This window comes from Anas acuta, chromosome 5, assembly GCF_963932015.1.
Source record: "Anas acuta chromosome 5, bAnaAcu1.1, whole genome shotgun sequence".
Classification (NCBI taxonomy): Eukaryota; Metazoa; Chordata; class Aves; order Anseriformes; family Anatidae; genus Anas; species Anas acuta.
The window spans coordinates 4,133,534-4,157,913 of NC_088983.1; the positions used below are offsets into that span (position 1 = coordinate 4,133,534).

General features: G+C 49.3%; 2 protein-coding genes across 22 annotated transcripts in view; one reads left to right on the plus strand and one right to left on the minus strand.

The window, feature by feature from the left end:
- FBXO34 (F-box protein 34) overlaps positions 1-4,121 on the plus strand; it is a 35,659-nt gene extending 31,538 nt beyond the window's left edge. For all 21 annotated transcript variants that reach the window (XM_068682358.1, XM_068682355.1, XM_068682356.1 and 18 more), the window contains one exon: positions 1,400-4,121. In XM_068682358.1, coding sequence (XP_068538459.1) covers positions 1,410-3,491 — 2,082 coding nt within the window. In that variant the 5' untranslated portion in view covers positions 1,400-1,409 and the 3' untranslated portion in view covers positions 3,492-4,121. The remainder of the gene's footprint in view (positions 1-1,399) is intronic.
- Positions 4,122-6,381: 2,260 nt separating this feature from the next.
- ATG14 (autophagy related 14) lies at positions 6,382-24,357 on the minus strand. Its single transcript, XM_068682359.1, has 10 exons — positions 24,077-24,357; positions 18,928-18,990; positions 18,758-18,800; positions 18,271-18,352; positions 13,667-13,904; positions 13,031-13,260; positions 12,569-12,686; positions 11,426-11,516; positions 11,234-11,319; positions 6,382-9,365 (listed from the first exon to the last, which is right to left on the minus strand). Exons 1-10 carry the CDS (start codon positions 24,319-24,321, stop codon positions 9,059-9,061), a joined length of 1,503 nt encoding a protein of 500 aa, XP_068538460.1. The 5' UTR covers positions 24,322-24,357; the 3' UTR covers positions 6,382-9,058.
- Between the last annotated feature and the right edge of the window lie 23 nt (positions 24,358-24,380).

Consider the following 24,380-nt stretch of genomic DNA (forward strand, 5'->3'; position numbering starts at 1 on the left):
AGGAGCGATGCGCAGGAGGTGAGGCGTCGCTCTGCCCTTTGTCTTTCTCCACGGAGCAGAAATAGCTCTGAGCAGCTGAACCAACTCTGCAGGCTGAACGTGTCCTCTGAGCACGTTGGGGTAGCCAGGTTAGTCCTGTTCTGGTTCGGGGAGCACCTTGAATCTCACCTTCATCTGCAGCTCCTCTCAATGAAGGGTGCCGAGCTGATTTGTAAGGCCGGATTCCTGAAAGTGGCTCCGAGAAAGCCCTTTTTAACCCAGAATTGGGCTCATCATCAACACCCTGGCACAAAAACTCGGGAGTGGAACCCAACTTTCCCTTCCTGAGCTCAGACCCAAGCCCATGGGTGGCCTGACCCCAACCAGCCCTGAGGTGCAGCAGAGATGACGCAGCCCCTACAGAAAACCAGGCTCCAGCAAACTCACGGCAGCCTTGAGTTCCCTTTCTCTCTTACCCATCCCTTTCAGCACCATGAAGCTCCAATTTTAGGACGTGATTTCAGCTTTTAGCATCCAACCCAAACAAGAACGGCTCCGTTGCATGTCGCAGAGGAGCCTAAATGGGGAAGTGCCCCAATTCCTGCGAGGGGCAGGGGCCAGGTGGGTGCACCCACGGTGATGGGAGCTCTCTTGTCCCCGATGCTGAGATGGAGCCGGATTTGTTAATGTAACGATTCCCAGATTGCCATGGAAACCCAACCTATAGTTAGTTCTGCAACGTGCTCACGTGGGGGCTCTGGGGGAAGAGCCTGAAGCCTCCTGATGCTGGGATTCGAGGCGGTGGGGCCCTGGGCTCCTGTGTTTTTGTGAGCTTTGCCTTGGAGATGAGCACGGGGGCGTAGCAGAAATTAGGAACGGAGAGCACGGGGCTGTCCATGAGTGGTGCCAGCGGCTTGTAGGGTCCTGACCATCAAGGAGCTCACTTGGAAGGGCTTCTTTCCATCCATACTTTTTGTTCCTGTCACTTTTCTGGAGCAGGCGTCTTATGGATAGCACAGGAACCCTGATGGGCTAAAGGAATTAGTTTCAGGTGGTATTAGGAACGTGGACACCTACCAGGCTCTCCGTTAATCAATATAATTGCACTCACTGACTTCCCTTTTCAGCTTTCGCTGTGCTTTAGGATTTCTCCTTGGAGAAACAAATTTCTCTAGCGGGGAGATCTCTGCCACCCTTCAGATTTTAATCCCCGTGAGTGGAAGCTCTCCGAGGGTGAGCATCGCAGCCCGGCTGCTGCTGCTCCTGTTTCATGTGGTTTCGTTTGAGGTGTGGGCTGCTTGATGTAGGGCTGGAGACATGCTGGTGCCTACTCGGGGCCTTCTCCTCTAATTCCAGGCAGGCGTATTTTGCAACTATAATTTCTTCCCTTTCTCTTCTTTTCTTTTTTTTTTCTTTCTAGGGTTTCTGGTATGCACTTAAAGCCATATCTCAAGTTACAGAAGAAAGAGCGATCTCCAGAAATAAGCCAGGATTCCCTGCGAGGCCCACCTGGGAGCCGCCAGAGAGCAGCACCCGAAGAAAAATACAGCAACGACCGCACCTTCCCCAAACCCTCCCTCCTGGCTCCCTCGAGAAAGCTCCTGGGGGTTTTGTATCCCAATAACATGTGCAATATGAGCGGGAAGTGTCCGGCGGACGGCCCGAGCGCCAGGGAGAAGAAAAACGCCACCATCCACCAGGGGGAAGAAGGGGAAGGGCCTCTGGACGTCTGGGCCGTGGTGAAGCCCGGCAACACCAAGGAGAAGATCGCCTTCTTCGCCGCCCAGCAGTGCAGCGGCAGCAACCGCCTGGGCTCCATGAAGATCAAGAGCACCTGGGACATCGACGGGAGGACGGCCAAACGCCGGAAAAAATCCTTGGATCTGAAAAAAGCCAAGATCCAGCTGGAGCGCGTGCGGGAGGCCGGCGCCCGGTGCGCTCCGCCGGAGCCCTTCGCCTGCGGCATCGAGCACTGCTCCGTGCACAACGACGGTGCTGAGGGAGCCTTCCCGGGACGCTCGCTGTCGGTCATCGAGATGGTCGCCTTCCTGGAGCAACGAGCCAGTGCTCTGCTGGTGGACTGCGCGAAAACCTGCGCCCCGGTGCCCTCTGTGAGGCCCAAGGGAGCGCTGCCCGGCTCGGACGCTTTCCCCTCCGCCGGGGGGTGCGAGGTGCACGAGAGGGGGGTTTGTGGTGAGCAGCAGCAGGGAGAGCCGGTTCGTGTGCTGGACATGGTGGCCAGGTTGGAGTCGGAGTGCCTGAGGAGACAGAGCGAGCGGGAGGCCGGCGGGCTGTCCCGCAACAACAGCTTCCGCAGGAACGTGGGGAGGGTGCTCCTGGCCAGCGGCACGCAGCCCGGCGGCGAGGCAGGCAGAGCCTCCTCCTCCTCCTCCTCTTCCTCCTCTTCTTCTGTCCTCGGGCAGGGCGAGGGGCTGGGAGGTGCTGGGGTGGCCGAGGCCGGGTGTGAGGCCGCGGAGCCGTTCCCTGCCACACTGGAGGCTCGTGTGGGGAGCACGGGTTCAGGACTTGCTCAGGCGGTGTTGGCTTTGACGGCGAGCAGGAGCGATGCCGAGAGGCGGGGGGAGCTTCCCCAACCCCTGCCGGCCACCACCAGGGTGCCCGAGGATGCCTCGCAGAGCAAAAGCGGTGAGTGTGCATCGAAGGAGGCCGGGATTGTCCCGAAGCAGAGCCCGCGTCCTGCCAGGAAGGAGCCCTTGTGCATCAGCATCTCGGTCACCAAGACCGAGAAGGGCTGCAGGAAGGAGAAGCTCTCTCGCTCCGCTGAAGATCAGCTCCCGGGGAGGTTGTTCTTCCTCCAGCCCAGCCAGCCTGCCCCGCACGAGCAGCAGCCGCTGCGGGAAAGCCCCCGAGAAAAGGCAGGAGAAACATCCCGAAACGAGGACGAGGATGCTTTGGGGTCTGACCGAGCGTACGTCAAAACCCACCTCACCCCGGAGCCGCCCGCCCTCTCCGCTCCCCAACCTGAGGGCGCTTTGCAAGCACTCGAGGCCTCCTGCCTGAAGAGGCCGGTCTCGCATGACTTTTTGGAGACCCGCTTTAAGATCCAGCAGCTCCTGGAGCCCCAGCAGTACATGGCCTTCCTGCCCCACCACATCATCGTCAAGATCTTCGGCTTGCTCCCCACCCGCAGCCTGGTGGCCCTGAAATGCACCTGCTACTACTTCAAGTTCCTCATCGAGTACTACAACATTCGGCCGGCCGACTCGCGCTGGGTCCGCGACCCCCGCTACAGGGAGGACCCCTGCAAGCAGTGCAAGAAGAAATACGTCAAAGGGGACGTGTCCCTGTGCCGCTGGCACCCCAAACCCTACTGTCAGGCTTTGCCTTACGGCCCCGGCTACTGGATGTGCTGCCACAGGTCTCAGAAGGGCATCCCGGGCTGTAAGCTGGGGCTGCACGACAATCACTGGGTTCCTGCCTGCCACAGCTTTAACCGGGCTCTCCACAAGAAGAGCAGAGGGGCCGGGGGCGAAGGGGAAGAGGAATATTAGTGCACAAACACTTTTCCTGTGAGATTGTTTGGGGGAGGAGGAGATTCTCATGCCTTGTGCTGTTTACAGTGTACATAATTGTCATGGTTTTGTTTTTTTTTTTTTTTTTTTTTTTTTCACAGGGCTATGAAACTGCACATCCTTAAACACAAGAGCCTTTACCTGTTAGGTGAGAGAGAGCTTTTAGTCCATCCCTGTAAATAACGCTATAAAAAAAAAACCCTAATTGTACATACCGAGTCTCCAGCTGGCTGAACAACGTCCTCACTACAATGCAGCTCCCATCGTGTTGCGGCTATAGTTGTGTGTGTTTTTAAGTGTCTCCTTTCGAAATCTGTATATCCTGTATAATATATGAATGTTCCCAAGAGGAAACTCTAAATAGGTAAAGGCCACCTTGTTTAAAGACCCTTCAAACAATTTAACTGGACGACCTTACGAATTAGCCTAGAGCAGATCCCTTATAGTAGCCTTGGCAGTGAATAAAAAGAGATGAATATTATTGTATAGTCAGAATATAAAAAGTTCTTGCCTACCTTACCCATGTTGTCTGTTTTTTTTTTGGTTTTCTTTTTTTTTTTTTTTGATTTTTTTTTTTTTACTTAAATAAAACGTGCATTCCAGATCTGCCTTACCTGCCTTTGTCTTGTGAAACTTCTACCCTAAAATAAAAATTTTAAGGCATGAGGCAGCCGCCTGGTGCTGTGATGTAGCTCAGGCTTCCAGTGGAGCAAAATCCTCCTCCTGTACCACCGAGCAGCTGCTTTACATTGAGATCTCCCTGCTGTAACCTTCAGCTTCCAGCTTTTTCCTCTCCCTCCTGTTTGTTTCTCCCTCTGCAGTCCTATTTCTCAGCACCCTCGGCTTGAGGATGGAGCCTGGGGCAGGAGGAATGAAGGTGAATTCCTGGGGCTTGCTGGAGCTTTGCTGCCCTCTGACTTTTTCCTGTGTGCAAAGAATCCTTGCACCAATTTGTCCTGGCTTCTGGTGCCAGCACCAGCACTTTCAGCAGGGACCGGGGAAGGTTTGAGGCAGAAGTGCTGCTGAATGGTGACTGATGGAAGCTGAGCGATGAGGCTGGTGCCTTCGCCTCGAGTCCTTCCTCTCCCTGCAGGCGCTGCCCTCACCATTTCTCTGCCCTGTCCGAGCAAGGATGGACTCGTGGAATTGCTCACCACGCCTGGAGCACCTCCTGCCCCAGCCTGCTGGTCCCTGACCCCGGGTGCGAGCCCACGCGGAGCAACGGGAGAGGAGAGCTGGCTCTGGAGGCTGGGATTTGTGCCCGTGTCCCCGCTTCACCTGTGCTGGCAGCATGAATCAGCTCGTTTTAAGGGCCTGGAGTTTTGTTTCTCAAGGAAAGTGCTTTAATTCTTGCTGTTAGCAGGGTATGGGGAAGAAAACCCAGCCCCTGCTGCCTGAAAGGTGTTGGGGTGAGCGCAGCGCGTTTGGGGCAGGTTCCTGGGGCTGCTCCTTCGCCTGCCCTCCCTGCTGTACCCAGCGCCCGGCTCCCTCCCCAACGCTGCTCAGCCCTGCCCGCAATGCAGCAGAGGTGCTGACAAGCAGGAGGAATGAAATTAGAAAGCTGGAAGGAGGGCGCGGCCGCCTCGCCATCAGCCGGGAGGGGAACAGCGAGATCCCCCTGCTCGCCTTCGCTTCCTCGCAGGCTGCACCGGGACGAGCAGAAAAAAAACAAAACAAAACCTCCTGGAAGGAGCCGGACTGCCCAAACCAGCAGGCTCAAAGCCCTTCAGCTTCGTTTCGATGAAGGAAGAAGGGGAAGAGGCAGCTTTCCTGCCCCCCACCCAAGACTCTGGAAAACTTGAGCCAACCCGCATGGCGCTGAGGAACGTCCCCAGCGGGCTGCAATAGCAGCGGAGGAAAATATTTTGTAACTAGATAAGGGGCGAGTGAGGTCATTTTTTTTTTTTTTTTTAATTTTTTGGCCCGGGGTGTGAGATTCTGGTCACCTTCGCTGACCACGGCTGCCAGAAGGGAAACCAGAGAATAAAACGGTGGCACGGGGAGCTTTTAGTCCTTCAAAGTTCAAGGCAGAGGGCACTTCATCCACTGATGTGGGATGAGCACTTCCAAAAAAAAAAAATCACCAAAAAAAGGTGATATTAAAAAATGTTCAGCGCTGGCTTTGGAGGACTCACTCAGTAGATTTTGACTTCCCTGCCCGCAGTGCTCGGAGCTGGGGCTGGTTTCCAGCTCTGCCTGCGAAGAAACGTCCCTAACGCACCTCTGTTGTTCCCAAGTGGTCGTCAAACTCCTGGGGGCTCTGAGCACCAGCAAAGTGCCCCCAGCTGAGGTTTGTGGCTGGTTTCTCGCTCCATCCTGCCTCCTTCTGCAGCGTTTTCCCTTTCCTTGCTGTGTTTCTGCTCCCTGGAGCTGGGCTCTTCGGCACCCCACAGCTCCCCATCGCCGCTCAGTTGAGTGATTTGTGGGCTCCCAGGGATCTGTCCTCCCCGTAGGGTCACTGGCCCCAAAACGTGTGCACCAATAACCTAATGACTGAAATAACAAGTAACTAAAATAACAAATAACCAAAATAACAAGTAGATGAAATATCAAATTGACCCTCATCAACATTTGGCAACGTACAAAAAATTGGCACCCAACTCTGGAGGTGGCGATGTCTCAGTTCACAAGTACGGAGGTGTGTGCTCTGCAGGACTTCTCTGTCTGCCCCCATGGAGATGCAGTTATTTAAATAAGATTATTATTTTTTAACTCATATCAAATATTTTCATGCTTTACAATCGCCCTGTAACAGGTCTGGTGCCCGGGAGGCGGTGAAGGCTGGAGGTTGTTGTGTATTTCCCCAGCATGTCTAAGAACAAACCGCGCAGGAGTAACAATTACAAACAGACAACTTTAAAAAAAAAAGTCCTGTTAAAGATTTATTGCAATAATACAATAAAATTTAGAAAAAAAAAAATCGTGTTTAGTTACATCGAGTTTGGAAGTCGCAGAGAGAGGCCCCGAGTTCTGCCAGCCCCGCACCTCCCATCCCAAACCCACCGAAGGTGCCCGATTTCGGCCGAGGGCTGGGCTCCCAAATCCGGCTCTTCCTTGGCAGCTCGCGTGGGCCACGCCGGGTCGCTGCTCACGGCCTGGGATGAGATCCCTGCACTCGTGCTACGCAAATTGTTTTGTAAACTCTCAGCTGGCCGTCTCCAACTATCTCTAATTACAGATATTGCCTCCCTCCCTCCCTCCCTCCCTCGCCCCCCCCAAACAAGCTGGAAAACTAATCCTGTCGATTGCACTCAAGGTTTGGACACACACAATTAATTCTTCCTTAGCTACACATGTGCAAAACACTTTTAAAAAAAAAAAACAAAAAACAAACAACAAAGCCCACAATCTGTTCTGTTAAAAACCCTTCTCTCGCAAGGAGCTCTCTCGATGCATTCGAACGCCCTCACAGTGCCGTTGTGCACCTCCAGAGCATGACATGGTTGTAAATAAATTATTTGGAGAACATGATGGGTAGGAAGGATATGGCTTCAAAGGTTCTGGGGGTGGTGTTTGTGTTTTTTCCCCTAAATAAGTCAAGGACAGCACACAAAGCTGAATCGCGGCCTGGCCTTTAGGGTTCTACGCAGCGCAAAGGTAGCGATGAAAGAGCGACTGAAATGTGTCTTAAAAAAGGGAAAAAAAAAATAAATGAGGGAAGATATCGATATGGTGGGGTCCAGTGCAAAATAAATGAGGATCCAAAACGGGCTGTGCAATGCTGAGAGCCCCCCCCGCAGTACTGCTACGTGCTGGCTGCTCAGAGCTGCGATGGGTTCCTAAAGTGCTGGCAGCTGAGCAGTGACCGAGGCCTCCTCTCCCTGTCCCTGTCCCTGTCCCTGTCCCTGCTCAGACCACGGTAGCCAACAGCGTTTTGGCTGATTTCTCATCTGTTCCCCAACACGAACCTACCTTGGGCTCGGAACAACCAACTGGCAGCACCGAGGGGGCCCCCGCCTTGCCACACGCACGCTGTGGGTGCGGAGTTGAGGGTCTTTGGTTTAAAAAACCCAAGAAACAGCCACCGCCAGCAAAAAAAACTACCAACAACGGATCCCTGCTGCCAAAGAGAAAGGGCTGGGAGGCACAGGACTCAGCTGGTGTCCCTGGTGCAGAGCTCACCGGGGCGTTAGCACTAGTGCTGCTCTTCCACCCACTCGGTGGAGCCAGGTGGCAGCGCTGGCTGGGCTGGGGAGGACCCACAGCATCCCAAAACCGTCCCAAAATGTCCCAAAAAACTCCACATGCTCGACAGAGAACGGGAGGGCCGGGTAAGGCAGCCTGCAGCTGGGGTTTCCACCAGGCAGGAGGACGCTGCCTCAGATGTGCCAGCACGCCAGGCTGAAATCTTCCATCTCGGAGGGGTGGGAGGATGCTTCTACACGAGTCTGCCCCGCGGAGAAGTCAAAACGTCCCAGCTCTGTAAAATGTAAACCGTAAATGGGAAGCCTCGCTGAGCAGAGCCACCTTGAAGCCGTACGTACCGCGGGGCAGAGGGAGCGAGGAGCTCTGGTCAGCATCACGCCTCCCGTGGCTTTGCAAGCAGGCCAGCCGCGCCCGGAGCGCTTCTGCAGCGAAATGAAATCAATTTCTTGGCATCCAGGAACCAAGGGAAGAGCAAACCCCACCAGAAACGTCCAACGCGACAGGGTTCACAACGCACGTAGTGTGGAGAACGCGGGACTTCGTCAAAGTAGCCTGAAATGAGGTTTTTCTACGATTCAAAAGTGGCAACGTGGTGTAGCTGATGGGTATTATTGCAATCCTGTCTCGGCGTCAATGTGGGTCTAGCTAAGAGAATGTCCAGTGTTTCTTTGGTGTATGATACTAGGAGTAAAGAGCCTGTGTGCTTCGGGCAGCACGACACGAAACTTTCCGACTACCTACCAGTGGAACCAGCATGAAACCAGCCAGTTTGCCATGGCGAAACTGGGCCAAGATCCACAACCAAACCTAAAGTAAAAGAGCAATTTGTTGTGTGACTTCCTGCCCATGCTGATTCTTCGTATTAAAAATATGGCAACGGAGATTAGAAAACATGTTAAAAATGCATAATTTCCATGTCCTGAAGGAAAAAAATTTAGAAATATGCATTTCTGCGCTATGCAAGACAGATTTAAAACACTCAAACATAAACCCTGTAAGGAGTTAAGAAAACGTGAGCTGCATCTGCACCACTGTCCAGCCTGAACACCGAGCAGCCTTCCCTCTGTGCTTGTTTCGATCCACACGCTCCAAAATCTGTTTCTTCTTTAGGAAGCAGAGCTGGAGCCTGCTGGGTCCTTCTTCTTCGCCACTCAACAATGCAGACAGAACCGAGCCACCGAGTGCCCTGACAGAACCCGTCGGGAGGATGGAGCGGAGCCAATTTACAAAAAGGGGGACACCACGGTCATCGGGTAAAGAAAAAGGTTCTTGGGGTTTACAAAACGTGAAGTCCGACCTTTTCTTTGTTCCAGGCACTACTTAACTGAATACGTAAGGTTTACTACAGCATTGTTGGGGAGGGATTTCCTTCCTCGCATCCTGTGATCCCAGGATCCTTGCTAGCGGTGTCCAGTGTACGCCTTGAACCACGAGGTGACCGAGGCAGCAGCGGAGGAGATCATGCCCCCAGCGCTGCTGCTGGCGATGGGCTGAGACGCCTGCGTGCTCTGGCTCTGCAGCATCTCCACCTGCTGCGAGGGGATATCGCAGAACCTGGGGCTCGGCAGGTTCTCCCAGTCTGTCCCCAGGTCCGTCTCTTCGTCGCTGACGTGCTCGTCCCCGCTCTCATCGGTCTCGCCAGCGGCGCTGGGGTCCACGAACTCCATGGAGTCTTCGAGATCAGCGCTGATTTCGAAAGGCCCAGACCTGTGAACAGGGACAGAATGATATCAGCCCTGTGGGTACCGTGCAGGAGAATTAAAACACCTCTGTCTTTATCAGCTGGCAAAGAGAAAACTCAGTGGCTACGGGGATAACTACACTATGACCACGATAAAAGGCCTGCAGCTTGACAAGGGACTTACAGCTGGGTTCCAGTCCACGGAGCAGGGACAACGGGAGAGCTCCTTCACCTTGGATGGTGAAGCACACACGCAGAAGAAAAAGCTGTGGGTAATAACTCACAGCTCCACTGATGGGAATCTCGGCTCGATGTGGAACAGCTTTTATTTTTCACGCCAGCTCTGCCAGCCAGGAGCAGGGTGTAGGTTGCAGCCTGCACAACTTGCTAACACGCTGCCCCCAGCAGCACTTTGGCCCCAGCAAGATCTCGAGATGTTTTTTTTTTTTTTCCAGGGGTCTCCAGATCTCCAGAGGTCCTGCCCAAACTCATCTCCTCCTCACTGACTCCGAGTTCCCTGCTGCCACTGCCTGGTTGGAGAGGCAACTGCATCCTGCCCAGGCGCTCAGCATTGCGCCGGGGAACAGGGAGACCAAATCCAAAATATCTTTACTGAGCATCTGCAGACAGTTTCAGAAGTCTGTGGGCAGGCAGAGGGGTTCACGGAGGCAGCGAAAAGCTGATTCCTCAGAGCCAGCAGGTCCCTGTCAAACAAATTTCAGCCCAGAGCACAAAGCTCGTACAGATTCTCAGTGTAACAGGAGCAGGAATTTGATGTGGGTAACGGGATTTCTCCACTGTGGTTCTCCAACCTTATCTAGAAGCCTGGGGCAGCAATTTAGCATGGAAAATGTTAATCCAAACAATTAAAGCTTGATAAAATTATATGTATGCGAAAATAGTAGTTTATAAAGGAGGCAATCAGGCAATTCTAGGTCCAGAAGTCTGAAGGAAAATAAAACCCTAAGGAACCATCAGGTTTAGGTTTCTGTCCACTGTGGCACTTCTCTCCTTTACAGCAGCTGCTTTCCAGGACTCTTCACTCTCTGGGTGTTTCCTGCCCTCTCCTTGTTTCCAGACAAGCAGCAGCAAGCACATCATTTTTTCCAACCTGAGCTAAGTTGGCTCCCCACAGCTTTGGGCTGACTAAGTAGGGATGGACTTGAACACAAGGTAAGTTTGTAGAGGCATGAATTCAGCTCCTCTTAGTGAGGTTTTTAAATAAAACCAGTCCTGTACACCAGAACAAAGTGGAAAAGTAGATGTCGGAACACTCGTGTGTTTGAGGGGAATAAAGCAGCAGAATAAACAAATATTTGCAGAGTGTCTCGGGCACAAGTGACTGGATTACCCCAAGAGGAAATCAATGTTGACTTTCTTACACTTAAGTTGTAAAAAGAAAGGGAGAATATTGAGCCTGGTGTGTGCAGCCTGAAACTGATGTTCATCACATGCTAAGTTAACAGGAAAGTTGTCTTTAATCTTAATGTACACAGAAATTAGTATAATTTGAGTGTGGACTTTGGCCTAGGGTGCTCATTGACTGAGAATATTTCGGGAAAGCCTGGGACGTGTGCTGCTGTCCTCTGGAGGGAAGGAGTTCCTGCAGTTCAGCCCAGGAGAAACAAGCCCACACAATCGTAACGCCACCAGCTGAGCCAGCTACATGCAGAACCACAGCATACAGATGTCTCTGAAATATAATTTCCTTCTCAGACCCCCCTTTTTCTGCCTTTTCCTGCCTCCTCCTTATAACCAGCCTGACGTGCTGAGGACTCAACCATACATAGGCAGAATAAAAGCAGAAAAAATGTATTTCCCTCATGAATAACAACACAAACACAACTCCACAAGGGATTCAGTTACAGGTGTGTTCACAAACTGCTTTTCTTACCTGCCCAAGTTCTCAGTGTCTGGGCTCACCAGGTACATAAGGTTCCTGAGCGTATGCAGTGGGTGCAACAGATCTAAATTTACGTGCTACCATGGAGAAAAAAAAAGCCATGATCAGTTACTGGAGGAAACCTGCAGGCACAGTTGCTATTTTACAAGCTGTTTGAAGAATCCATACGTTCATTCCCCCTACCTGAGAGAAGCAAAGGTGAAGGATGTTGGCATTCAGCTTCTTCACTGCTCGCGTGAACCTGTGTCTGCTGAGATTCTCGCCGCAGAACTCGCTGTTGGAAGACCACAAACACACGTGTGCACAAAGCAAAAGGCTGTGACAATACACGTACTGGGGCATCAGCATTCTGTACCCTGGCTTCCTAACAAACCCTGGAGTAAATATCCTCACAATAAGCACTTGTTGAAGCTGTACAACCAGCTACAGAGTGCTCAGGAGATCATTTTTTCACCTTGGGAGACTGTTGGAATTTTATCAACAAGCACAGCTTGCCCGAGTCTCCCTGGTTCCAACAGGACAGGTGGTGTGAACCATACATAAACTGAAAGATCCACTGTGGCCAAGCCATTTTGGTTCTCCTTTTAAATCCTGCCTCATTTCCTGTTCCCAACATATTCTTCCTGCGATGACCGAGCAACCAAATAATAGCATAAAAATCTGCAGAGGCCCTACACATTTGTGCCCTCACTTGGGCCATTGCTATTTTAAACAACACTTAAAAGAATCTCAGCAGCATAGCTGAGACCCCTGGAAGCTGAACCAAACCCACAGCTTTCCCAGAATTACTTCTGCACATCACAACTGGGGTTTATACAAGCGCATGCTCCCAAACGTCTGGCAGCCAGCTACATTCCCCATCAGTGTTTTTAGCCCAGAGAAAATTACCCTGCTGTCATGCCGTATTATAAGGCCTCATTCTACATCTCTTAATGCAGTGGAGCTATTCAGGATGACTCAGAGCTGCTGAGTTTGTAAAGCACAGTAGGGTCTCATAAAATGAAAAGTGCTATTCATGCACTGTCGTATTTCACTCCAGTGTGAGGACGCTGAATAAATTGCTTAGCAAGTTGTCATTCTGAACTGTGATGGCTGGGCTGTGCTCTCAGGACACAGAAAGAGAGGATGGGAGGGAGGATTAACTGTGGTCTAGATTCTAGACCTCCCTGTGAAATTAAATTGCACCAAAAAAAAAAAGGGGGGGAGCCATCGACTATTATCATAAAAGCTGTTCCAAATAATGACTTTGTTCAGAAAACCAAACTGAGCTAAGATCATTCAGAAGTGGTCACTGATCCACCTTCTCAGAGCCTTGCGTTTACTTGCCTGTTGCAGAGCTTCTTGGGAAGATTTACATCGAGTATGAGAGACAAAGTGTTCACAAGCTGGGTTGCATAGCACAATGCAGCACTGATGGTGTAAGCAGGGTTGTTATGCTCCATATCTGAAAGAAATAAAAACATCGTGAAAGTCGCATTATAAATGAAGCCTCAGTGGGTGTGTTAATGTGTTCCTGAAGTCTACTCTGGAAAATGTCATTTGTCAGTACCGAGAACTGCTTGAATCCAGCAATCATTTACAGTGAAATCTGTCAGAAGCTGGTAGAAAATAGTAATTCTTGGAATTCCTGTTAAATCGACAGCATGTGAACCATGTCAAAACTGTGAATAATTAACTTTATCTCTCTTTTACCATGCACTGGGTCCCAACGAGCATTTCCTGCAGAAGAGGCTTTCAGTGGACTGATCTCTGTAGTTGTGTTCCTTTAATTCTGACCTGGCTCCTTACCTGGTCCTTGTGTAGTCTTCTTCTCTTCCACCCAGTTGTAATAAGCTGAGTAGTCTCCGTTATTCGGAAGGGTTATCCAAGGCCCTGTGATACTGATGCTGGTGTCCCCGTTGTGGTCATCGCACACCCATCTCCCAGAGAGATACGTGGTTCTCCTGGCTTCTGCAAGCTTGCTCACAGTGCTAGAGGTCATGGCATTGTCGCTCTCAGAAGACACATCTGCAGGATCTCTGGAGCAGCCAGAGAAGAACAGAGAGTTTTTAAAAGAAGTTCAAAAATATAATCACCAACGTACTTGGCAGGCACTTAATCAAATTTCACAGAGCAAAATGCTTGTAGAAACACTCCTGCTAAACTCCTCGTTCCCCAAACTACTTTGTTCTGGGATTTTTAATGATGTTTTTTAAGGTTAACAGTGGACACATACCTCAGATCTCCCAGTGGGGAGATGCTAGCACCTCCACATTCTTCTGCTCTGGACTTCTACCTCTAGGTCAGATGCTTCGCCTTTGGAAACCACCTCCTTCTCCCCACAGATGCCAAGGGAGCCAGAGTGTCTAGCTTAGACTTACATGACTCACCTCTGAGTGTCTAAAGCTTGGAACAACGAGTCCAAAAGGATAAGCCTTCCCCTACCTCATGCTTGTCTTTACTTCTTCGATGGGAAATATGACTGATGTTAGCTCCAGGATATGCGTCCGCCGAAGGTTTGCCAGATGCTCATGCTGGGTTTTCAAGTCGTAGGTTTTTTTCTCCACCAAGTCTCCCAGCCTGCGGTTGTGCCTCTGGATCTTCTCCTTCTTCTCCTGATGCCGCTGAGCCCTGCGATAATGCTTCTGGTTCTCCTCCTTGATTCTCAGAAGCCCCTCTGCATCTGTGAAGGCAGCAGCAGATGTTAGCCTTGGAAAACGAGCTGTGAGGTACTTGTAGCGAGCCTGAGAAAGGCTTGATTAATATTTATAGAAAACAAGATCTACAGCAGCTTAAAACAGAAAACCCTGCCTCACCACTGACGCTTTCCAGCTGCTAAGTGGTACAACTTCTTAATCTTTTCTGAACATCGCAAAAGGGACTGAAATCGGAATTAATCTTTCCCTATCTTTCACCCAGCTATTTTTGGATCTGGAGCAGAAAAGCCAAGATTTCACAGTTTAATTAAACTTCTGGGGTAATCACCATGACAGAAATAGCTTGACTGTACACGCTCGCACGACGCTGGCCAAAAAGGCACGCATTGCTTGCAGCCAAAATCTAGTGCAGATAGCATCTCCATTCACAATTTCTGGCACCACCGCTTCTATTAGCTTGTGTTATTCGGGCTTTTGCTAACGTACGTCCTCTTGAAGCACTTGGATCCCAGTGGCACTGGATTCAGGAGGGAAAACTCCCTTTCCAGTCACAAAATGGCCAATGTGGTTACGCTTCTGAAAAGCTGCAACTGCCTGAATTTCCCCCGTGCATCAGGCACGCTAAGAGTCGGAAGAAAAAATTCTTCAAGAGCATCTGCTGATTCTCCTATAAAATAATTCACTGCAGGAACGCTCCTGCAAACATATGGTGCTGCAGAGGGCGAGTTAACTGCCTCGGTCTTTCAAAAGCACGGGAAAATGTCTCCGAATGCACATTTAAAAATTGTAATGTACCCTAGTTTGAATAAGAGCCCCCATATACTCGTCGCTCCGTTTCAGTTTTTATGGCTGAGGAGAAGCAGCATTAGTCATGCTCTCCTAGAGCACAGCAGCCTCCTCGCTTTCCTGTAATCAAGAAATGGGCTAACTGCCCCTTGCACAGAAGGCAGGCAGTAAGCCTGACAGCATTTGTCTGATGGATTTGGATTGCGAGGCGCAGATGAGACCAGAGCTACAATAGCAATGTTCCGTGGCATCTGCTACTCCACGAAGCCACGTTACAGACCATTAAAACATCAGCTTTCCCAGAGGGGAGGCACAAAAATTGAAGTTACATTAAAAAAATGGGATCCATGACTGGTTCCCATCCCCTGGTACGTGCCCAGCCGCGCTCGGTCAGCACAGGACATCCCTGCTCCTCCTGGTTGTCACCTGTGCAGTTGGAACTGCAAGCCCAGGACTGCTGAAATAGCTATTAGATATTGAAATTATATATTAAAATAGCCATTCTATTATTATAACAGCTTATTATCATTAATAAGTCATTAGAAATAACTTAGTGGAAGTTATTTCTACTCGTTTATCTGATCAGTGTTTGGTAGGAAGGATGATCTCATCCGTGGGAGATGGAAAGACCCAAATCAAAGCTGGTGAGGCTGGCTTCCCCAGGCAGGTAGGAATTAATAATCCTCAGGTCCATAAAATAAGGGACCTCCTGTAGGAGGAACTGTAGGAGAATTTTTCTCTCAACAGTACCAACAATTTCTACATGCCAGTTTCTTTTAAGCACTCCTGTAGTATCAACAGCAAATCAATTAATGCCTGCATTCGTATTCCCAAACCCTCCCTTTGCCCAGAGAATACGAAACAAAGGAGGAATAAAACATTAATTTGTTCCATTTTCATTCATCTTCTACTTGCAAGGCTACTTTCTGCGCCGAGCGAGCTCCCTTATCTGCAGGGCCAACAGCAATTATCTGGGAACACTGCGAGCACGTTTCCTCTTCAGCATCCCTGCTGCAGAAACAACTGTCCTTTTTTTCAGCGCAGCAATTCTGCTTTATGACCCAGTTTACGAGGCAATTAAAATTTGTCCCCAGAAGTATTTCAGGACACCGTCAAGCCCCACACATTCCCATTGCCTGCCTGGCAGCGAGCCACGCCAGGCATTCACAAGATCACCTCCTCGAATTGCTCTCTGCAGGCAGAAGGCAAAACACACACGTTTTAAAACCTTATTTTAAGAAACACCAATTCTTGAAGTACCCAGGAGAGCCAGCTGAAAGAGCAGGAGCCCAACGATCTAGAAATGTTTCCTATTTCAGTAAACCCACCTACGCCACATCCAAGAGAAGAGAAAGAAGCCATTTGCGTTTTGTAACGTGGTCTCCTCCCTAAGAGTGCGCCAGGCTGAGCTCCTGATGTACTGGCTACGTGGTAAAGCTGCAGATTAGAACTATTTAAGTATTAATTCATTTCACAGAATAACAGAAAAGTGGAGGAGCTCCACGCCCCAGCTGGTTCTAACGTTTTGCCACCTTCAGAGCTGCACTTTGAGAAAAGGTGGTTAAATTCCTCATGCAAAGTCACGTTGACTTCCTCTTCTCCTTTCTCTACAGGCTAAAGAGAACAATTAGTTATTATTCCCTTCATAATAATCTTCTATCTACTGCAAAAATGCTCTTCTTCTTCTTATTTTTTTTTTAAACTAAGCCCAACTGCAATTTTCTTGGCCACTCCTTGCGTTTTATTCCTAATGTTCCCTTCTGGACTTTCTCCAGTTGATTTGTATCTTACTTAAATTGCTCAAAATGGGCTCCAGACTCCCACTGAGGCAACGCCACTGCTGAGCACAGCAGGATAATCGCTTCCTTCTTAAATACAACGCCCGTGTTAGCATAACCCTGACTGAGGTCTGAACCTTTCTGGAGCAGCACTAGCTTGTTATTCGGTATTTAATTTGCAATTCCCCAGGTCCCATCCTGTCAAATCTTGCCAGCGTTCCCCACCAGAGGTTTACGTGGTTCTCTTTCCTAAACAACGTGCCCTGAACTTTGTTCATTTCAGACGATGCAGTCAATTTACCTGCACGGTTTTGAATTTGATCCTGTTCTGAGCTCGTATCGTCACCCACCTTCGGTTCCTCCACTCCACTTTCTGTTCTACCATGCGAGCTATTATGGAAAATAGCAAACAGAACGGGGCTCCACCTGCCTCACCTCCTCTGTTGGGCAAGTATCACTGCTCTCTGAAGATAGCCCTGCTAGAATTCTGTGGCATCCTTGCAGTGATTACACCCAGAACTGATTTATTTGCCTGCTCGTGAGACATCTTGGGGTAGATAGAGCCCAAAGGCAAGGTATCTTGCACCTTCTGCTTCTCCCTCCACTAGACCCACAGAGAAGGGTTGATCTGACGGGACCTACTCTTAACAAAAAGTGCTGACTGTTTTTAATTATCTTCAAGGTACCTCAGGTACCTACAAGGTGCTCAGAAGCTGTGTCATCGGTGTAAGACTCCTGCAAACAGCTGCTGCTTCCACTCCGTTCCCTGAGACATCCTCTCTCCCTCATGTGTTCTCAGGTGCTCCGCTGCTGGCTCCTTAAGCTCCCTGGGGTGAATCTGATAAGGCCCTACAGACACAATCAAAATAATATTTAACTGGCTGCTTTCTTTCCTTGGCCTGAAGTCCTCTCTCAATCTCAAATTTAATCTGGCTAAACACCTGATCGCATTTTCTTTGTCAGAAGATGAAGCAAAGAAGGCACTGAATATTTTAGACTTCTCTGCAGTTACTCACCCTCTTTCCTCTTAACTAGCCTGCTTGCCTTCTCCTTCATCTTTTTTTTTATTATACATTTCATACTGTGCTAGCCATCCTCGCTACTAAATGAAAATCATTTTGCACCTCAGCGTTTTTGATGTTATCACTGCAAGCCTGAGCTACTCCTTTATAACTATTCTCAGTTACACGCCTGTGCTTCCACCTTTTGTATGGCTCCTCTTGAATCTCAAGTCATTAAAATGCTTCAAATTCAGTCAACACAATCCTGCACATGCTTCCTATCTCTGCTTTACACGTAGGTTGTGAGGAGTGCTGCTTGTTCTTTTCTGAAAAATGACTCTACACATCTCCTGCGTGTAAAATATTTAATGAGTTTCAAAACCGGAGCTGCTGAACGTTAGCAACTCAGCAGCCTATGGTGTATTTAGGTGATGGTCTTGCTCCAACAGGATTTTTAGGATTTCTAGACAGGTGTGGGTTAAAATTCAGCACTTAGATGAAATCCGCAGCAGCTGCAGAGCTGTTTGCTCCTTTTTATCAAGGGGAAGCGATCAGAGACGCTACACTGAATCAAGCCATCTCCAGGGACAAAGCCAAATTCATAGGCTGCTAAGCGTTTACTTTTGAAGCTGTTGCAAAATTATCTCCATCCGGCTGAATAATGTCTACTGTTTTCTAATTAAAACGCAAGCATAAAAGGGGTAAAGTCCACGCAGTGATTTGCCTTGAAAATCCACTATTTTCAAAAACGAACACATCTACTGCGATTGACTTTTCCCTCTTTAAGGCACAGTTTGACACGTTACAAAGGCACAGGCATTACTCACGTCTTGTCATTTCATCATTTTCTTTGCAAATGGTCTGTTTCAGCTGCTCGATCCTCATCTTGCAAGACATTATTTTCCATCTCTGCAAAAGAACATTCAGCAAGCGTCGGGCACAAACCATTTCCAACACACTGACTAATGATTAACAACAAAGCCAGCAGCTTTCGTGCAAGAGGAGCAGGATGTTCTGAACTGAATCAGACCAATAAATAAATATTTCTTATACCGTTTTGCGCACAGAAGAATGCCACAAAGAGACAGAATATTTCGTATAAAGTCAATTGGTACAATAATTTATTGAACAAATATCTAGTAGGAAATCAAAAATATTGAGGGTTTGGAGTGCTCAGCTTGCAGAGCCCGTTTTGCCTTTGCTTACAACAGGCTTTTTAGGAAAGCAATGCAATCAAGGTAAAATGTAACTTTAGACAATACAATCTAGCGATTCAGAGAGTTCAAAAACGGTGGGATGCTTTGAATAACTCACCAGCTGATCAGTTATCTCTTTGCCTTCCATGGCCTTCAAAACACTAGAGGAAAAACATGAATGAAAGTTATTTGACTTATCTTGACTACAGCTGTCTCCAGCAACAGCGTGTCAGAGAGATTTTATTTTAAAGAATCCAAATTTATTTTCATTTAATGACTACAACTTACTGTTTTTGGAATTCTCTCTGTTTGGTTTTAAGATGCATCAGCCTTTCTTTCTTGTCTGAGAACCTGGAAGAGAATAAACGCTTTTATTGCTATTTTGCACAAAGGTATTGTAAGTTGTCTGAAACAATAAAAAGGCTGAAGCTTGTGGGAGTCTCCAAACCTCAGCTATCTGTCTTAATCTTTGTGAGCAATGACTCAATATATGAAATTCTTGCCGAATTCTAGAGCACCTGTCTCCCAGGAACAGCAACAGACCCTCTAAGCTGAGGAAACATCCACACGTTGTATTATCAAATTTGTAAGCATTACCCTTAATTAATTACCTTCTATTTCTCTAAGATTTGCAGCTTAGAAACATCAATATTTTGTGTATAAAGAAACACATACACTGCTTGAAAAGCTTTTAATCACCAGAGAAATTAACAGTATCATAGGGAGCCTGAGATGGCATTAGGTGGTATTAGTGGTACTACCCACTCTGGTACCAAGAAGTGCAGGTTTTTACACACTGAACTTCGCATTTTTCTCACTTCTCACCTGGAAGGGTCTCAGACTTTACTCAGCGATGGTTCCAGACAGGACAGTACTCTCTCAAGCCTTTTCCATGACATTCAAATCCTTCTTTTATTATTATTAGCTGCCATAAGCTGCATTTTCTTCTACTTGTTTCTACCAGGTGTCACAAGTGCCCGACCCAAATGCCTGCTTGAGGTCTGCCCCAGTGGATGTGTGAGGTGTGGGAACTGCCAAAAAAAGTGATCAGAAGGGAAATTTTTCGGGTTCATCATCCTGCATTTCCATCCTCTGAGTACAAATAGCCACGTTCTGCTCACCTGCATGTTCCTCGCCACACTGAGAAATACTTTTAAAAAAAAAGTGTCCGAACAATGTATATTGAGAGATTACAGTGAAGCACAAAGTGACAAAGATAAAGCCAGAGAGACAGCCAAGGGATATAGACGACCTAAAAACAGCAAGTGTGTGCTGTGTTCTGCCAGTGCACGGCCTCCCAATTTTCCTTTGCGCTTGCCATGCCACAGCACCATCCTGATCCACACCTCAAACGTGTGTCTTGGGGTTAAATCCATGCAAGGAAAAAGAATTCAGTATATTTTGCTCCAGAACTTGTAGAACTGGCTTCGGTTGTACCAAGTGTGTAATCGCCCTTCCAGATGACAGCAGCATGAAAACAACAAAACTTCTGGCTGCTGTCTTCCAGACGACCAAAACTCTCTCTTTTCCTTCCAAAGCAGCTCAGTCCCCAACGCAGGTGCTGCTCTAAAAGCCAGAGGCCACGCGTGCGCCTGAGGAATGCGGTGCAACCGGAGCCTGGCTGCTCGGTGTCTGTCTGTCCGTCCGTCCCGCATGTCTTCACCCACCAGTCATCGTGGAAATTGCACAAGTGTGCTGTTTACGACGCCGTCCCACACACCTCCTGCACCTCTGACCTCGGGCACGTCCCGAAATAACTCGGCCAGGCTGGGCAGCCACACGGGGAGCGCCGCGGAAATTTGGGGATTCTTCATTTCCAAGCCGGGTTAATTAACGGGCGCGGAGGCTGATTTCCCAAATCGTGTCCGGCACACTAGTGGGAAGTGGATCTGTCAAGAGCCTGGGACTAAATTAAGTTCTCTCTGGTGAGGGAAGGCAGGAATGTTTGGGAGAGCCTGCAGGAATTACAGCTCGCCACGCAACTGTGTCAGCCAGCTCCTACCAACTCCTTCAGCAGCTCTCCCCAAAGCAGATGTTTCCATCTCCTTATCCAGCCCCTTTTTTAATTGCATTGCATCCCGTAACTCATTTTATTCTGTATACCCACAGCCCTTCAACCTGGTGAAGAAACAAAGCTCTGAATGGACTCTTAGAGAAACTCCCATCAAATGTAAACTGAGAGAAGGGGAGGACTCTGCATCTAAAATTATCCATCAGATGCTTCTTTTTCTTCCAGTCTGGATTAACCTGAGATTTCCTACGGTTCCCTGGCTTATTTCCATGTGTACATAATCAGAAAGGAAAAAAGAAGAGAAAAAAGGACTCCCTAATCTATAGGAATTGATTAACACTGCAGGAGCTGAGGATAGCAACAGGAACATCCACTGCTGGGCCCGTTCACTACGAGGAAACTCGGGTGTCTCAAAAAGCCACTGAATAGGAACTGAGAATTTCTCTCTGTGACAGGCTGGGGTAAACTCCTGGGAGGAAGAAAAGTGTCCTGAAATGAACAACAAGATGCTTTGAACACACAACTCGTTACTAATGAAAGGAAGAATGTCGGTGATCATTGTACTGCAGGATTTCCGGACTACTCATCTTTAATTGCAGCCGTGTTTCACTAATTAATCCTGACAGCTCCTCAAGTTGGCCCCCTTACAGGTACAGGCTGTGATTTTTGTTACATGGGGGTAATCTTCCTGTAGCTTTTACGGCAACTTGCACATAAAATAGTCCTGTGAAAATCTGAAATAATTCTTGATGTTAAAATGTTAAAATATTTATTGTTTTCTGAGGAAATAAAAACAAGAAAAGAATAGAACATCACTGGATACAACGGGTAACCCCCTTTGACTTCTCACAAGTGAGCGGTACCAACGTTTTCCTCCAGCCTGTAACACTTCCAAAAGACAACTGGGAGCCCTGTGCATCCCAGGGCTGGATTTCTCACACGGCTCCCTCAGCAAAGCCCTTGTCGTGACCCTGCCGGGCTCCTCCAGGCCCGACCGTGGCGCCGATCTAAAATTAACCCAGGTGCTACTAGAAGGCATAAAGTAACCAAGTAAATACCGCCGACAGTAAACACAGCCTGAGCTCCAGCCAGCTCCCTGCACCTGTCCCTGCGCGACCACGCCATGATTTTAAAGGTTGCTCCTTCCCTTGCCGTGCTCACTTCGCAAGAAATTCACGGAAACCCCTCGCTGCTGACAGAGAGGAAACAATAAAAACTGACCTGAGATGCCGGGCTGCTTCTCTCTCACTTTCCTATTAGTCACTCGAAGGATTAATTACACAACGCAGATAAAACACTCCAAGCACACTTTCAGGCTATCGGTAGTTCTGTTATCTCTGAAAGAAGCAGAAACCCGAGTTTTATGAAGCTTTGTCCCTACACTGAACTTTTCCTGCTGCCATCGATCACGCTGACGCTGTTCTTGTTTTGTTAGTCCATGACTCCAGGAACACAGAGCTGCTGTAGGAGAGTTTTGAGCAGCAGGAGATGCAAAGCTCAGGGAAAAGCAGCGTCCAGGGGGGCTGCTTGAGCGGAGGCTGGAGAAGAGAAGAGAGGATTACACAGACAGCGAGCCCAAGGTCCTGAACAAGGGGAAAAAAGGGAGGAGAAAAACAAAAGGGACTTTTCCTACAGTCAAGAAATGCAGCTTAATCATCACAGTGTTTTCTATCCAAAGGTGAACGGGACAGTTAACACATCTCGGGAGGAGGCAGTGACAGCAGTCGCTGATATGATGAAGGGAAGAGATTTTTTTTAAAGCAGCTGTTGCCTCTGGTGCTTTGGCTAGGACTGCTTCTTCATGGTTGCGTTTTTCCAATGCATAGAGAAACTTCTTGAGCCTTGGTTATAACAGGATGAGAGCAGCTCCACTCTAAGGGATGCTGCAGTTGGATTTCTGTAATGAAGCCTGATGGTTAGCCAAAATCTTCAGGCTGCAGAAAGGGCAGGAGAAAACACTTGGCTTACGTTCCAAATTCCCAAACCAATTTTTTTTTTTCATGGAAACGGCCGATAAACCTGAGCAGTCTCACACAAAGACGAGTTTTTCATCTATTTTAGACGGGCTAAAATCCAGTTTGTGGTTCCACACCACAGCCTCCGAGGCAAAAGAAGAAAACCCATCAAAGTGGCAGACTCAGGCCTCATTTTTGCCAGCTGATTCATGCTGTTTGCCACCTCGTGCCCACTCCCATCAACTTTAATGAAATTTGGCAGGGGTGAAGGGTCCACTCACCCAGATAGAGATCTGGGCGCGAGCTGGTTTTCTATATCTGGGTTATGCTTGAGGAGGTCAATTTGCTTAAATATAAGACAAGCACATCATTGTCCAGTCATGCATCCTGTTGTGCAAACACCCACAGAAAGAGTTTATGGCAGGAAAACACCGTCCTGCCATAAAAAGCTGCCTGGAGCTGTGGCAGAGAACCAAGGTAGGAAGAAAGACACCGCTGTTTCCCTGCCTATTCTTATGTTTGGCAAAGGGTGTTTGGGGCGAGGACCCTTCCACACAACACACCGCTCGCTGTCTTCCCAAAATAGTTGGAGAAATCACTCGCAGCAGCTGTTAACGAAGCTACAAATCGAGGACCACAACCACAGCCAAAAATTAGGGCTATTCTTGAGACAGCGCTAGGCAGGCTTTTTAAGAATCTGGGATGGGCGTGCTGGAAATGACGGCTTGTTTCACAGTCAAAAATGAGCTACAGAGGGGAAACGAGCATCTGAAGCATGTAACAGGGCTACCTGCTTCTTGATCGACTTCAGCAGCCCTCCTGCAGCCAGCTCCTTGCACAAAGGGGCAGGAAGGGGCGTGATCAACTCAAGTGCAATATTTCTGGATTCTGTAAAGGGCCCGCGATCAGGACTAGTTATATGAACAGGAACGAAAAGAAGAGGTGCTGTTTGCTTGCGTACTTCCCTGATTTTGGTAAACAATTTTGGAAAATTACTGTTTTAACTACTGTTTTGGTATACTTCTGAGAACAGAGACGTATTTCAAGTGTCTGACAGTTTTTGCCCTTAGTTGTCTGGAGTTATCTCCGGTTCGCTGGTTGCACCTGTACGGCCGTGTCACCACCCAAACCATTCACAATTATAATTTTTTGACACATTTTACCCCTCACCAGCCGAGTACCACTCACAAAGCCAGCACAGCCCCCCAGGCTGCCCCCAGCCCCCTTCCCTCGCTTTATCTCACCACCTCCGGGCTCAGGGGGCCGAGGACCTCCCAAACAAACCCCAGCAGCTCCCCAGGACCCCATTACCGGGGGGGGGCGACCCCAGGGACCCCCTGGGACTCCCCAGCGAACCCAAGGGGCCTCCCCCACCCCATGGGGGCGTGTGAGGAGCATCCCCACGGCCTCCCCCGCGGGACCCAGCGGCGGGGCAGGCCCGAAGCCCCCTCCCCGCCCCCCCCCTCGGTACCTTTCCGAGTCGCGGCCGTCGAAGAAGACGAAATCGCCGCCCCGGACGCACTTAGCGCAGGTGAGGCGGCGGCGGGTGGTGTTGCAGAGCGGGCAGCGCTCCACCGCCACGTACAAGCCCTCGGCGTCCTCCTCGGGACCCCTCAACGCCGCCGGCCCTGCCCCGGGGCCGGGTCCCGGTGCCGGTCCCGCCCCGGTTCCCCCCTGCCCGCCGGGCTGCGGCCGGCAGCCGCTGGGAGCCGCCATCTTGGGCGCCCCGGTCACGTGGGGCCGTGTTGTGGCGCCGGGCATTGTGGGAACAGGGC

Excerpts from the sequence above, each read along its gene's own strand:
- ATG14 (XM_068682359.1), bottom strand. The coding sequence starts at position 24,321 with ATGGCGGCTCCCAGCGGCTGCCGGCCGCAGCCCGGCGGGCAGGGGGGA. Across the intron at positions 18,353-18,757 it reads AAGAGATAACTGATCAGCTG|AGATGGAAAATAATGTCTTG; the intron begins GTGAGTTATTCA and ends GTTCTTTTGCAG. Across the intron at positions 13,905-18,270 it reads AAATGATGAAATGACAAGAC|ATGCAGAGGGGCTTCTGAGA; the intron begins GTGAGTAATGCC and ends CTGCCTTCACAG.